The sequence below is a fragment of the Silene latifolia genome, chromosome 3 (assembly GCF_048544455.1).
Source record: "Silene latifolia isolate original U9 population chromosome 3, ASM4854445v1, whole genome shotgun sequence".
Taxonomy (NCBI): Eukaryota; Viridiplantae; Streptophyta; class Magnoliopsida; order Caryophyllales; family Caryophyllaceae; genus Silene; species Silene latifolia.
Genome location: NC_133528.1, coordinates 128,864,514 through 128,880,390, shown reverse-complemented (window position 1 = coordinate 128,880,390; position 15,877 = coordinate 128,864,514). Strand labels below are relative to the sequence as shown.

Here is a 15,877-nt window from a genome sequence, read left to right as displayed (position 1 = left end):
GGGCGGTTTATGTAGTGGTTGCCGGTTAGTTCTTGATGGTTGCCGGCGGCAGGGAGAGCGGGCTTTGTGGTTGCCGGCGACAATGGAAGCACTATAAGAAGCACGCGGCTTTGAGACCGCCTACAATGGTCTCAAACATGTAAAAAATGGTCGACCGTTTTATCCATTTGCTGTGGACCCAGTTTTTCTGGTGGCCAGCGACATATAAGGTGGTCGACGACAGGGTGGGGTAGAGGGAGGAACCAGCAAAAGTTTATGTTTTGTACTAGTGTCGTCTGTTTGTGGGTCGGAATTCTGGGAGAGCATAGGCGGACCGATAGCGAATTAGTTGTTGATCTGGGATAAGAGTCGCGATCATTGGGTTTTGCGAGTTAGGGTGAGGATGCTCTGGTAGATGAGTCTTGCCGACAAGGGGTCACCCATGCATAGGAAGGGGCGATGGTGTATGGTGGCTCTACCTGGTGGTTGTGGTCAATGATAGTGAGTAATGTGAGGGAATTTATTTTCAAATAAAAAAATGAATATATAAGAATGACAAGGTATAATGGTCATTTATGTTAATGATTAAGTAAATCATGCTCACGAGAAAGCATAACCTTTTATTCTCCATGAAAGATATTAATTAAAGGTAAACAGATGAGAAGTATTAAATAAAACAATCATCATCAATAAACAAGCAAAACGGCTAAACCTTCGACACAATGGGGCCATTATGTCTTGTATGTAATAATGTAAGACACTATCAACATCCTGAAATAATTTTTTAACTTCATTTCCATTGAGTTAATAAACAATTAGAGCTCATTCCAAGATTACCCTTTTTCAAAATTGGCTATAAAAACATCATCCAATCAACAAACTTAAGAGAACAAACACAAAATCTCCTTTTTGTTATATCCTTGAACCTCAAAGGATCCCAAAAGCAAGTACCCAACAAAAATCACCTTTATCCATCCCAAACCTTAATCATGGTGAAAATCACATCATCAAAGTACCTCATTTTCACCATCTTAATCATCATCCTAATTCACATAACACCTTTAGTTGTTGGAGAATGTACTTGTGACCAAGAAGACATAGATAGTCACATTGACAAAGGTGCCATAAAATATAAGGTTGGTGCCCTATTTGCCATACTTGTTGCAAGTGGTATAGGAGTAACCATACCCATATTAGGCAAGCACATTCCCGCCCTACACCCCGATAAATCCCTTTTCTTCTTAATCAAGTCATTCGCGGCTGGAGTAATATTGTCAACGGGATTCATCCACATATTGCCTGATGCCTTTGAGAGTCTTAGCAACCCATGCCTTAAGGATAACCCTTGGGCTAACTTCCCTTTCACTGGTCTTGCAGCTATGGTTGGTGCAATTGGGACGTTGATGATTGACGCTTTGGCCACTAGCCATTATCGTAAGGTTCATACTTCTGGGGTTCATGGTGTCGCCATTGATGAAGAGAAGTTCGATGGAGGCCATGTGCACCTTGCTACCCATGGTCATAGCCATGGCGGTCCTTCTAGCGCTACGGCTATTGTTGAGCCTGAAGGTCTAAGTGAATTGGATCGTTTGAGATACAAAGTTACATCACAGGTGACTCAAACTCTTATCCTCCCCATATATACATATATATAAACTAGGTTAAACAGTGCAAAGTTGCACGGGTATATACATAGACTTTAACAACGGACTTTTAATGAAGTGTGTAATTAATAGGTAGCTGTCAGTATTTTATACGACTATTAGAACTATCTTACACGATTATCAATCATGAGAAAATGTCTTCTAAAATGGTTCTATTATGATGACTTATATTTAGGCTGTATCATTTTAGTACGTGGTTAGTCTAGTTACTAAAACACTAGCATAGATCCCGCGCTATGCGCGGTATATATAGAGTATTTTTTTTTTAGTGTGTTATTTATAATGCAAAACTAATTAAAGAGAATCGAGTAACGTTATGAAATATGTATTCTTATGAAATAAATATATTGTTTTTTTACCATGAAATTAATGATTTCTTTATTTAAATAATTCTCCAATTGTTTTAATGAATTTCTATTATCACAAAGTTAATGGTAGGTATGTGTCGAATTATTCTCTAAAATTAAAATTATAACATTTAATGAAGAATTTACCATGTGCAGTTTATAGTTTAACATCAAATTTAATTTATTTTGATGAAAAAATTATAACAATTAGCAAAGTAAATAGTTTAATAAAAAAAAGAGTTTATAATTTTAATCTATTAATAAAAAAGATAATAGTTTAAAGAATGAATATTTTACTTGTTTCTTGAATTAGATAGATGCATTTGAAGGGAAATAAGAGAAATATTATTCTCTTAGTAGTAAATAAAGGAGATTTTATTAGTAAATATAGATAGTGAATACAAATTAAATAGGAGATAAATATTATCTAGTATAATTCACTTGGGCGGGAAATGTAAGCGGGAAAAATTAGAGATGTGTTAATTTTTTAGTATATAGGGGATTTTCGCAAGTACGGAGTATTACTTTGGGTAAAACACATGCGTTAGGATGAATTGACATAAAAGTTAAAACAATCCTATACATATATAAGATGTGGTACTATTTTGTGTCTCATCTCTTCTCCACTTATTTTCTCGGTGTCACATGATAAGAGTAGTGAGATATAGACTTGATCTGTTTGGTAAAAATAGCTAAAATCTGAAAAACAAAAAACTATATAACCTGTATCAAGAAACCATCTCAACTAAAAGTTTAATTAAGCGGATGGCTGGAGTCCCAAGATTAGTTTTATACTTTAACACGCCCACTCACATGAATACCGGTTAGGCTTGAAGTGTGGATGCAACTGCATGCCTCCTAATACCCGGAGCTAATATATCACTTTAGTGATACCATGTCTAGAAACCATCTCAACCAAAAGTTTAAGGTTATGGTTGTGAGTCCCAAAATCAATTTTATACTTTAACAACCTGAAAAAATTGCTAGCTAATTATATAAAAAAATGTTTGACAAATTAGCTAAAAATGTACCTAACCGTTACATATGAAATCAACGATTGGGAGTCTGAAATATGAAATTTTATATCACCAGAGTCAAGTATTTATAAGTTACACCAACATAATTCAAATCTTTCCTGTCTTAAAAACAACCTAACTCAAAACACGCTTCATTTTATGAATTTTTATATAAAGCCGCATAGTATGTAAAACCAACTTATATACTCCTTCTGCCTGAACCATTTGTCTGGCTTTGATTAAAATAATTTTCACAAAAAATAAAAAAAAGGCAAACAAATAATTGAATTAAAGGAAGAATATACAGAGTATTATTTAAATACGTTTTTATGATCTTGAACAATTATTTTATACTGAGTGTAAAACTACATTATACACGAAACTAATTAATTGGTTTACCTTATAGCAAATTATTCATAAGGGATTTTTTCTTAACGAAAATTTGATATTTATGAGACCAGGAGCTTGGTGTGTGTAATAGGTGATATGTAGCTTTTTTATATCGTATTATATTTTGGGTTTCTTAACATTTGCCCAGCGAGCACATGACCAAAAAACCCTTATATTATATAGTAATTATACGGAGTATTATAAGAAAAACTTCGTATACAAGAGTAATAGATATTGAGAATATATAAACCCAAAAAACTTCGTTCTCCGTATAAATAGTATTTCTCGCGTAGTATACGCAATCAATGGCTAGTGTAGAAAGATAAGTAAAGTCAATGATGAACAATATCCTTAGTATGTCGACATACTTAGATCGTTGACTTGATAAATTACAAAATATGTCATCCTCGTCAATGCCAACAAGCTGAATTTTATGGCCTACTGGTTGTTGGGTGAATACAATAATGTAATTTATTTTCGCAGTACGTTTTTTACTCATTACAGTACTTTTTGCGTAATATTTTTCATTTACTACCCTTGTACTACTAACAAACCAAAAACTTAATTCTCTCGTATTCCAATAGCGGAACCTTACAAATCGATCAAATTACAACAAAAAATTTCAATTATGAATCAGAATTTGATTAAATTACATGTATTTACATTCTAAAATACAATTAATTGATCAAAATAATATTTGTTTTTATGTTCTTTAGTAATTTTGTTTTTTAATTAGGGTTTTGATATTTGTGATAAGTGATAAGTGATAAGGATTAGTTTCTTGGAATCACCCTTTTTCGTTTTTATCACCTAAAATTAGACGTCCAAAGATTTCAATCCCATTTCCCCCTCGCTTTTGCTTGATTCTACTTATGCCAGATGATGATCCAAATTACCTTCTTTCATTGGAATTCGGGTTTTTGCGGTGGCAGCGAAGGAGATGTCATACCCGCAGTCCTCCAGTTTGTGCTTCGTTGAAACTCAGACCGCTATGATGATCAATGTTGTCGTGATTGTTGTTCATCATCAATATCAAATCAATGGCTGAAGATGTATACCGTATATTTATTTTGTTTTTGTTTCCAGTGGAGTAAAAAAAGGAAGATGCAAGAGAAGAGAGGATTCTTGAAACATGAGGGGAGAAGAAAAAAAATGAGAAGGGTAATTTGGGAAAAGGTGTACTGTGTTGAGCAAAATGCGTACTGCGAAAATCAACACCCTATAATAACGACATATCTAAATTCATGACTGGTATTTTCTATAATAATTTAGCAATTCTATACGGAGTAAAAATCGAAATAATTTTTTATATATATATATATATAGCTCAAACTCGATTAGAAATCGAACAAATCATATATTTCTATAATCAGTAGAAATAGAAGTAATTTTATATTCATCTAAAACTCGATTAAATATCTCCTTCTATATATCCTAATCAAAATCAATATATTTTCATAGTTATTGAAAACACAATGTCGACATATTTGACCACTTCAATGTCAATACTTTCTTCTAATCCTTCATCAAGTCAATAGTGTTACTTTCGTTATTCATCCCGTACATATAGCTATTATATATGATGACATACTTGATGTGCAAATCATTAAAATCACAATCTTACTTTTTGTAAATTTGAAAGCTTTAAGTTATTATATATTAATATTAATATATATGCTCAATGCTCACTCCATAAACTCTATCAAATAAAAGCTCTTGTTATCGTCTCCCATTACTCTTCTAATACTACTAGATACCTTATTAAGGATGTCTCAAACAATGTCACCAAAAACACTAAAAAGTCTAATTTTTGTCTCTCTAGTGCTTCTCCCTACGTTGGTCGCGGGCGATTGCACCTGCGGCCAATCAGATGAACCTAGCGGGAACAATAAAGCCGTTCTAAGGTACAAAGTTGCGGCACTTGTCATCATATTAGTGTCCAGTGCCATAGGGGTGTGTTTACCCATACTAGGCAAGCGCATCCCCGCCTTAAGCCCGGAGAGTAACCTATTTTTCTTAGTAAAGTCCTTCGCGGCAGGGGTAATATTGTCGACGGGGTTCATACACGTGTTACCCGATGCCTTTGAGAGTCTTACTAATCCATGCCTTAAAGAGAACCCTTGGGGAAAATTCCCCTTTACGGGGTTAGCGGCCATGGTAGGGTCACTCGGGACCTTAATGATCGACGCTTTTGCCACGGGGCATTATCGTAAAATTCACTATGGGAAGAACGCCACCGTCGAGGAAGAGAACCAAGGAGACCATAATGGGCATGTCCATTTGCATACTCATGCGACCCACGGGCACGCCCATGGCGCTATTCCTGTGGTTCCTGAGGAGGGTTTGAGTGAGTTGGACCGTATTAGATATAAGGTCACTTCTCAGGTATGATTTTTTTTACTTAATTAGAGTTTAAGTCACGCTGAATATTACGTTTAGGTAATTGCTAGGCAGGTATTAACATAAATCTAGTTTATTTTGTTTCGATTTTTTAACATGAATAAACTTAAGAAATTGGCTCTCCCTAAAACACTAGGAAAAACAACTCGAGTGTTAAGAGGAGTAAGTAACAAATGGTTGGCTTGTATTGACCGTGCACATTAGTATACAATCCGTCTCATTGTAAACAGGCACTATTCGTCTAAATCTGTAGACGGATAGTGACCCTCTCACAAAATGCAAGTGGGAGGGCAAGTGGGGTATCCATTTCCACCCACTTGCACTATCCACTCTCATTTTATAAGAGGGACACATCCGTCTACAATTTTAGACGGATAGTGTTCGTCTAAAGTGAGAATTTGTGATTAGTATAAGCTCAAATTTCTTCTATTAGTGTAATAATATTTACATAATGTGATAAATACGTATGCAACATGTTAGATTTCACTTTGAAGGAATCTTGTACATGATTGCTTATTTTGTGCCTCGAGTCGAATCATGAGAATTATTAATTAACGAAAACTGTTTATATCAACGAGAAATAAAGTTTATAACCTTGGGGAAATTGACTTTATGATTCTCGGGAATTTGGGTGGATATCTAAATCAGTTTCAATTTATCTTGGGGAGATTGGCTAAAGAATTTCCAGGAATTTGGGGGTAGAAATGTAGAATGTTTCTTGAGTGAATTTCCAAGTATTAGATATCTAACTCAGTTTCAATTCATAAGGTACCCAACCAAATATCCCTCCCTATTAATTTTTGTCCTCTAGTAGCCTTGAGGATGTTTCTTAAGTGAATTTAACTTTTGTGCCCACTTTTCATGATAAGAAAAAAAAGAATACGTGCAAATTGGCTAATGTGTGTGTTGGGGGTACCATATGAGTTAATATTAACCTGTTTAGCTTCCTTGTATTATATGCACGGTATATATAGAATTTTACTTTTTTTAATATATTATACTTATGAAATATAAATTAGCTAATTTTTTTTTTTTTACATTTCTTATCGTTATATTTTGATTTAAAATCAAAGTCTAAATCGTATTAATCATGAAATGAGTATTTCAGTTAAAGTTTTTCCTATTACCGAGAGATTAATAGTGTTATTTTATAAAATTTTACTAATAATATATTTTTAGCCGCAACTTTTCATCATAGAAAATCAATGAATTCTTTGTCAAGGATAAATCAAAGTCAGTAGACGAGGTTGTTAAGCAACCGAGTCCAACGTAATCAAGCTAATTCAATATTCCTTATTTCTCTCCTATTCCTTTGTATATTTTGTTACAATAGGTCTTGGTATAGACGGGTGGGGCGTATTGACGGGTAAGACCTCTAATAAAACGGGTAGGGGGACAAGGTGGGGCACCCCCATGTGCTTTCCACTTTATGACAAATGGGTATTTTGTGAGGAGAAATGGTATCCGTCTATACGTATAGACAGATAGTGTCCGTCTATAATGAGAATTTGTGATTTTGTTAGTGTTTTATAGTCAACATGTATTCCTCCTTTGTAGCTTCTAGTTAGCATCTAATTAGGCTTTAGTTATATCTCTTTACTATAAATAAATAAATATATGTACAAGTTCATCTGTTGAATCAACAATATAATTTATCATTCTCAATTTAGTCTTTACATTCTTTCGTATGATTCTTTAAAAAAAAAAAAGTTACTTTTTATATTATAAAAAAATTGGAGATAATTTTGTATAGAATGTAAAATACTAAATGACATAAATATATAAATATATAAATCTAAAAAATTATGCGTATTATAGTGCACCATACTTATAGAATATGCTAAAAATAGCTAAACTTTATTTTAGGAAATATGTTTAGGCGGAAAAATTTGGAGTTTTGCCTATTCATTTAGTAAATAGGGGATTATACACTTTGTTTCAAAAGTGAAGAGGAATATTTTAGTGAATTAATTAAAGATAGAAAGTAGGAAAGTCATGGTAAAATGAAGATATTAACTTCTCAGTCATATAAAATGAACATTACAATTATAAGTTAGATATTAAAATGAATATTTTAGTGAATTAATTAAAGTAGGAAGATCATAGTGAACGGAGGGACTAATTTTTTAGTCGTACAAAATGTCATTATAATTATGAATTGTCGTTTTATTTGTTTGATTAACAACGTTGTACAATATTGTTATATTTGTAACAGGTGTTGGAGATGGGAATAGTGGTCCATTCAGTGATTATCGGTATATCTTTGGGAACATCACAAAGCATTGATACAATTAAGCCTCTCATGGCAGCCCTTTGTTTCCATCAATTCTTTGAGGGTATGGGACTTGGTGGGTGTATTGCTCAGGCATCATTCAAGTCGGCATCGACTTTGTGTATGGCGATGTTTTTCTCCCTAACAACCCCAGTTGGGATCGCAATCGGAATCGGAATAACCAACGTTTACAATGAGAACAGTCCAACGGCATTGATCGTACAAGGCTTGTTGGATGCAGTAGCAGCAGGAATATTGATATACATGGCACTTGTAGATCTTTTGGCCCAAGACTTTATGAATCCGAAAGTCCAATCTAACAAAAGATTGTTCCTTGGTGCTAACATTGCTTTGCTTCTTGGTGCTGGTTTTATGGCTCTTTTGGCTATTTGGGCTTGATTTTCTCAAATATACACATTTCAACATTTTTTTTGTGTGATTATTACCATGATTTTTCCTCTTTTTGTTTTGTTTTGTTTTAATACTAATTTTTTGGGTTTGTAAATATGAAAGTGTTCTATCTTACATGCCAAAAACACTATGCTATTTTAGTATGATATTTTGACTCTACTTCGTATGTTTTATTATACTCAGCTTGTATTACACAAATGGAGCAAGGATCAATCAAAGCTTGTTATTATTATACTGAAATTGTGTTATGCAAACAACAATATATCTTTTTACTTGGAGCCTCAAGGGTCTCCACGGCCTTAACCATGAGTTGTTTCTCAATAAAATCAAGCGTTCACTCGATTCATTTGGTTTATCAAAAATTCTTGTTTAAGATGAGTGTATCGTCCTTTTTAAGCTTAAGATAGGTCAAATACTTAAGTAACATAAAAACATAATGAATATCGTTTTAATGTTAAGACGCATACCTCCGTCTTATAGGAGACTGACTTTGTTCTAAAATCTTCCAAGCAGTCAATAATCCGAGATTTGGTATTGAAGAAGCACGAAAAACGCGATTCCAATTGAGTTTTGCTTGCTTACGTACATCCGATGAGGAAAACCACACCCAATTCTGTATAGTCTCAAACTCAAAAAGATATCCAAGGCATCTATCCACAAGCTCTCTGTCATTTTCATATCATCATGTTTGTAATCAGCATCTATACGCTATTCCGTCTTCAAATTGTTCTTCTTAGCTTCCTGGGCTGATTCCTTGCGTCAAATTATGCAAACTTTGCTGAGCAGCAAACTAGTGAATTGCATCCTGAATCCCTGCAGAAACGACTATTTGCCAGATTATTATCGGTCGTGACACCAAAATGTGACCAAGTTATCAAGATTTTAAAGTTCACCGTGACGCACATTGAACCGATATAGGCTGGCATTTATCGTATCAGAATTCTTTAATTCTCATAACAACCTCATACAAAAGAGGAACATCACAAATTAAACAAGACACTTTCTTAGGTAATCATAACGTATATCAAACATCGTGTTGTAATTCAGAGAATCACATGTCAATACAACTAAATACGTAGTAACTCAAATGAATCTCAAATACTGAAAATATTTAGTTGATTGATCGTAGTCAATAAGAAAAGAACAAAAAAAAAATAAAGTGACCTGATTCGAAATTTCTTGCGTGGAAGAATTGAACTTAAGATTCTCGCTATCGAAAACTTTGATTCTTCAATCAATTTTTTTTTAAGGATTTTGGTGCGAGTGACAAAGAGAGGGGAACTGCGAGAGCGAAGGGCCAACCTCTTACGTCCGTAGTGAGAGTTTCTCCGTAGGGTACCGTAGAATATGATTCAGATTCAAATTCAATTTCAATTTCAATTTCATAAAAATCTGTTTGGACATCACTTGGTATTTATTTTCGAATTTCAATCTCTCAATGAAATTTGCGCCACAAACAAAAAAGTCATATTGCCAAATTGCGCGGTAAATATAGCCCTTTTAATTTTTAGTGCAATAATTATAGATTTTAGATTTATATCTCATGAATTTTTATAAAAAATAACTAATATTAAAATAAATCAAAAGAATTGAATAATTTTATGAATTGTGTTTTTTGTGAAAATATTTTAGCTACATCAAATTATTTTCAAAAAAATTCTTTTTTCGTCACGAAATTAATAATAGGAATAAAGTTGTTATGTATAGATTATTTTAAATGGAAAATTAGCTTAATAAATGAAAATCTAATTTATTTCCATATATAAGTTTGAGCACTCTGGAGGAAAAATTTTAGGGAAGTTGTATTATCTTAGTATATACTATATAGGAGGATTGATATTTTAAAAATTTGCACCTCATTAATATTTATCAGTTCACTCCATTGTATTTTTATATGAAACAAAAAATTGAAATGGAAAACTAATAAAAAAATTTATTTAAGTTGTGAATTTATTTTAGTGAATGTTTTTTGTTACGAAGCTAACAGTAAGAATGTGTCAAGTTATTCTTTACGGTAATAATTATTACATTACTGAAAATTTTAGCAACTTATACTTTATAGTTTAATATCAATTTTATTTTATTTTAATGAAAAAATCATAATTATGAATTTATTTTAAAAATGAGAGTTTATTTATAAGAATATATTATTGAAAAGATAATAATTTAATGAAAGAAAATTTTATTTATTACCTTATTCAGCTAGATACTTTTTTGAGGGAAAAGTAAGAGAATTTTTATTCTCTTAGTAGTAGGGGGGATGAAGGGTTTTGTCAAATTGGTAAAGAAACTAATATAAATCCCGTATAATGCATGAACTAGCATAGATACCGCGCTATGCGCGGTATATATAGAGTATTTATTTTTTACGGTGTTGTTTATAATGAAAAACTAATTAAAGTGAATCGAGTAACGTTATGAAATGTGTATTTTTATGAAATAAATATATTTTTTTACCATGAAATTAATGATTTCTTTATTTAAATAATTCTCTTATTGTTTTAATGAATTTTCTATTATCACAAAGTTAATGGTAGGTATGTGTTGAATTATTCTCTAAATTTAAAATTATAACATTTAATGAAGAATTTACAATGTGCAGTTTATAGTTTAACATCAAATTTAATTTATTTTGATGAAAAAATTATAACAATTAGTAAAATTAAAAGTTTAATAAAAAATATAGTTTATAATTGTAAACTATACTAAATAGTTTAATAAAAGAGATAATAGTTTAAAGAAGGAATATTTTACTTGTTTCTTAAATTAGATAGTTGTATTTGAAGGAAATAAGAGAAATATTATTCTCTTAGTAGTAAAGGATATTTTATTAGTAAATATAGATAGTGAATACAGAAAATTAAATAGGAAATAAATATTATCTAGTATAATTCACTTGGGTGGGAAACGTAAGCGGGAAAATTTAGAGATGTGTTAACTTTTAGTATATATAAGGGATGGTATATATAGATTTTTACTTTTTAAATTGGTCTTATTATTTGTAGATTTTAAATCGACAACTCATTAGTTTTTCTTATTTTTCATCCTTGTATTTTGATTGGAAAAAATATTGAAATAGTAAAATTATTCAAGCGAATTGAAAATCGTCATAAATGTGTACTCAATGAAACTTTTTTATTGAAAAAAAAAATTAATGATATTATTTTATTAATTTTTGCTGTTAGCAGTGGCGTATCTAAGATTTAAACGATTGAGGTGCGAAAATTCATTAACTAGAATATGTCAAGTTAGTAGCGAGACTTAGGAGACGTCAATGCTAGAGTTTAATTATAATAATAAAAACATAACTTTCTTGAGGAACTAAGAATGATAGCATGCAATTGTAACATAGATTAAAAATAAACCCCATAATTTTGGCATGAAACGGTAACAATTAGTCTTGTGTAAGGTAATTTTTCACCAAATTATTGTATTTAACAAATCCAATCATAAGCATATTAGTGGTTAAAAGAAATTATTAAAAAAAACATGTTTTACGAAAACATGTGTAGGCCGCTCGCGAAAGTGGCAATTTGGCCCTTAACTTTGTTCAATGGTGAAATCAGACCCATTAACTTTCAATTGTTACAATCAAACCCGTTAACTTTAGTTAAAAGTGAAATTAAACTCCATAATTTGATTTCTCATGAAATTCCACCAAAATTCATTTTATAATCTAATTATATTTATTTTATTTTATTTGATGACGAGGGGAGTTGAATCCCCCCCCCCCCCCGGCCCATGCATTCCCGCACCACCACATAGACCATGTAAACCACCCCCTTCAGGAGCTGCAGTGGCCAAGTGATCATCGCCCCAGCTGGTAGTCGAATCCGAGGCCTCTCAACTCCTGCATTTCTGCAAGCTTCAAGGTTTAACCCGGCTACCACTGGACTAATACCACTTGGTTTTTATAATATAATTAATCAATTACAAAATTTAATTTTTATGAACTTACAACTTTTATACAATATATAATTGTAATAGGGAATATTTTTTTTTAGTTTTACAATTGTTAGATAATTTATTATGAATGTAAGAATAGTTCATAGAATTTTGTCATATTTTATTTTATTTATCATAGATGAATGTAAAATTATTATTTGGTTGGATAATTAATTATATATAAATTTAAAAAGTTAAAATATCTAATTTTTATGTGAATGTTAGTTGTATAATGTAAATGTAAAATGAACTTTTGTTGAGATTTAAATGGAAATTAAAAATCGGGTTTAAATTTCACTTTTTGTTAAAGTTAAAGGGCTTATTAACTACAATTAAATGTTAAGGGGCCTGATTTCACCATTGAACAAAGTTAAGAGAGCAAATTGCCACTTTCGCGTAAGACCGCTTTACAAAAGTATTGTAAAATGAAAAATAGGTGTATTAGACTATTAGTGTATATGGCCGAAAGTGGATATCATGCCAGAATTCAGAATCCTCTATCTATAAAAGCTGAAGCATTTAAAAGCTTCCTATTGGTTCCTGATTTTAAGGAAGTGAAAAATCTTTTATTTCAAGTAGCAAACCACGTTCTATAAAGGGAATTAATTACCTTCTCTCTTCTCTCCAACATATTATAATTACTCTCCAGCTTTCATAAATATTAAAGTGCTGTTTGGCCAAGCTTTAGAAGTGCTTTTGTAACTGAAAAAGTAGTAGTTAGGCCAAACACTCTAATTTGGTGAGTTTTAAAACTACTTTTAAAAAGTTAAAAGTTGATAATTATCCCCCAAAAGTAGAAGTAGGTATTTGCTACTTCTACTTCTACTTTTCACATAAAGAGCAAAAAAAAGCAAAAAAAGTTGGATGAAAGTAATTAGACAAAACATATAAATTTTATAAGAAACTGTTTTTACAAAACTATGGCCAAACAAACAAAACTTTTCCAAAAAGTAGCTTGTGAATAAACTCATTTTAAAAAGAAAAAGCTATTTCACACAAGCAAGGCCAAACAGCACCTAAGATTAGATTAATGAAACCTATACTATATGCTTTCCATTAATCATTCCAGATTTGAAACTATATATTGTAAATAAATTTAAATATTTTTCCACAATTTGATCTGATTTACATCAAATATTCCAAGATAGCATAATTACTTTGGAATATTCAGATTATTTGCACGAAAATAATCACGTTGGAAACAAAAAAACCAAACTTTAGATAACTCGGTTATTTTAATTGCACATCAACGAAATTCTTTTTAGAAAATCAAAATCAAAATATGGCAACATTTCAGACTTGCTTAAGAATAAAATCGACTATCACAACATTTGATCTGATTATTTTCTTTGAAAAACGTTTTTTAAAAAAAGAAAAAAAATACTCCGGATCCTTTCATACGTGCTTATTATTCTTTTTTTAGTAGATGGAAGATTCCATTTACCAAAAAGCAACAATAATTACTTCAAAACAAATTGGAATTTACTAAGTTGAAAAAAAGATAGAGAAATTTGTGGATTTTCCTCGGATTTTGCAAATGACTTTATGGAAATTTGGATGAGAGATTTAGGGTTTTGAAAAGGAGTAACAAATTGTGTCTTTAAAGTAGAATTAATGTGATTTCTAAAGCTTGATTTATGATGTAATGATGACGAAAGGGAGAGATGTAGTGAGAGGGTGGGTTAGGCAGATGAAATGAGAGTATGAGACTGCGAGAAGTTTTTTTTTTTTTTTTAAATAGTAGTTTGTTAGGGTTTAGTTTAATGTAAGTAGGAGTGGATGTGATATGGATATATAGATTATATATATATAGGTTCATGAGGCTAACAATTACGCTTTGAAAAGAGCTTGGCCCACTGGACAAGAATAAATTTGCAACTTGATCCACAAATTCCACACTATATGGGTTGGGTTCATATAATAGGACTTAGGATTAGAATAATTAGGCACAAACAAGTTTAAGAAGCAAATCCGTGTAATTTTTTGTGCTCCCTCCGTGTAATTTTTTGTGCTCCCTCCTCTTTTATAAATCCAACGTTTTTGTTTTTCAGGGTGACTCTTCTTAACCTTAATTTTTACAAAAATTAGCAGTCCAAAAACTATAAAAACCACACCCTTCAGTACCTTATGTTCACGAGAGAGCATGACCCTTTATTCTTCGCGAGAAATGTTAATAAAAGGTAAGCAATGAATGAAGCAGAGGAGTATTAATAAATAAAACATTAATAAAACAATCATTATCAATAAGCAAGCAAAACGGCTAAACCCTCGACACAATGAGCCATTATGTCTTGTATGTAATAATGTAAGACACTATCAACATCCAGAAATAATTTCTTAACTTCATTTCCATGGAGTTAATAAACAATTAGAGCTCATTCCAAGATTAGCCTTTTGCAAGATTGGCTATAAAAACATCATCCAATCAACAAACTTAAAATACACATCACATCCACATATATATAAGAGAACTCCTTGTTCTCTCCCTTTTTGTTATCCTTGAATCTAAAGGATTCTAAAAGTTGCCATACATTGGCCTACAAACCAAGTACCCAACAAAAATACCCTTTATCCTAATTCCTAAACCATAATCATGGTGAAAATCACATCATCAAAGTACCTAATTTTCACCATCTTAATCATCACCCTAATTCACATAACACCTTTACTTGCTGGAGAATGTACTTGTGACCAAGAAGACATAGATAGTCACATTGACAAAGGTGCCATAAAATACTTCCTCCATTCAACTCCACTCTACCACTTTGCTTTTTCACGTTTGCCAACACATGTTTTACGCGGTAAATATCGTTAGCTACGTATTTGCAAAAATTATAAAAGTTAGATATTTTTAATGTAATCGTAAAGACGAATCAAACAAGATCTCACATGAATATATTTTCATTTATATATTGAGAGAAAATCGAGAATGAATGTGCACTTGTGAATAGTGTAGAAAATATAAATAGGTAGAGTGGAGTTGAATGGAGGAAGTATAAGGTTGGTGCCCTATTTGCCATACTTGTTGCAAGTGGTATAGGAGTAACCATACCCATATTAGGCAAGCACATTCCCGCCCTACACCCCGATAAATCCCTTTTCTTCCTAATCAAGTCATTCGCGGCTGGAGTAATATTGTCAACGGGTTTCATCCACATTTTGCCTGATGCCTTTGAGAGTCTTAGCAACCCATGCCTTAAGGATAACCCTTGGGCTAGCTTCCCTTTCACTGGCCTCGCCGCTATGGTTGGTGCAATTGGGACGTTGATGATTGATGCTTTGGCCACTAGCCATTATCGTAAGGTTCATACTTCTGGGGTTCATGGTGTCGCCATTGATGAAGAGAAGTTTGATGGAGGGCATGTGCACCTTGCTACCCATGGTGGTCCTTCTAGTGCTACGGCTGTTGTTGAGCATGTTGGAAGTAATGCAAAGGCTAGCAATGTCGTCTAG

At 32.1% G+C, this 15,877-nt stretch overlaps 2 protein-coding genes across 3 annotated transcripts; both read left to right on the top strand.

Moving 5' to 3' along the window:
• The first annotated feature begins 913 nt into the window (after positions 1-913).
• LOC141648016 (zinc transporter 1-like) lies at positions 914-8,638 on the top strand. 2 transcript variants are annotated; one of them, XM_074456430.1, is made up of 2 exons: positions 914-1,592; positions 8,012-8,638. In XM_074456430.1, the coding sequence occupies exons 1-2, from the start codon at positions 969-971 to the stop codon at positions 8,465-8,467; spliced, it is 1,080 nt and encodes a 359-aa protein (XP_074312531.1). In that variant the 5' UTR covers positions 914-968; the 3' UTR covers positions 8,468-8,638. The 2 variants fall into 2 exon arrangements, with proteins under 2 accessions (XP_074312531.1, XP_074312530.1); XM_074456429.1 differs by lacking the exon at positions 914-1,592 and adding an exon at positions 5,084-5,781.
• Positions 8,639-15,017: 6,379 nt separating this feature from the next.
• LOC141649666 (zinc transporter 1-like) lies at positions 15,018-15,877 on the top strand. Its single transcript, XM_074458349.1, has 2 exons — positions 15,018-15,147; positions 15,465-15,877. Exons 1-2 carry the CDS (start codon positions 15,018-15,020, stop codon positions 15,875-15,877), a joined length of 543 nt encoding a protein of 180 aa, XP_074314450.1.

Excerpts from the sequence above, each read along its gene's own strand:
- LOC141649666 (XM_074458349.1), top strand. The coding sequence starts at position 15,018 with ATGGTGAAAATCACATCATCAAAGTACCTAATTTTCACCATCTTAATC. Across the intron at positions 15,148-15,464 it reads AGATAGTCACATTGACAAAG|GAGTAACCATACCCATATTA; the intron begins GTGCCATAAAAT and ends CAAGTGGTATAG.
- LOC141648016 (XM_074456430.1), top strand. The coding sequence starts at position 969 with ATGGTGAAAATCACATCATCAAAGTACCTCATTTTCACCATCTTAATC. Across the intron at positions 1,593-8,011 it reads GATACAAAGTTACATCACAG|GTGTTGGAGATGGGAATAGT; the intron begins GTGACTCAAACT and ends TATTTGTAACAG.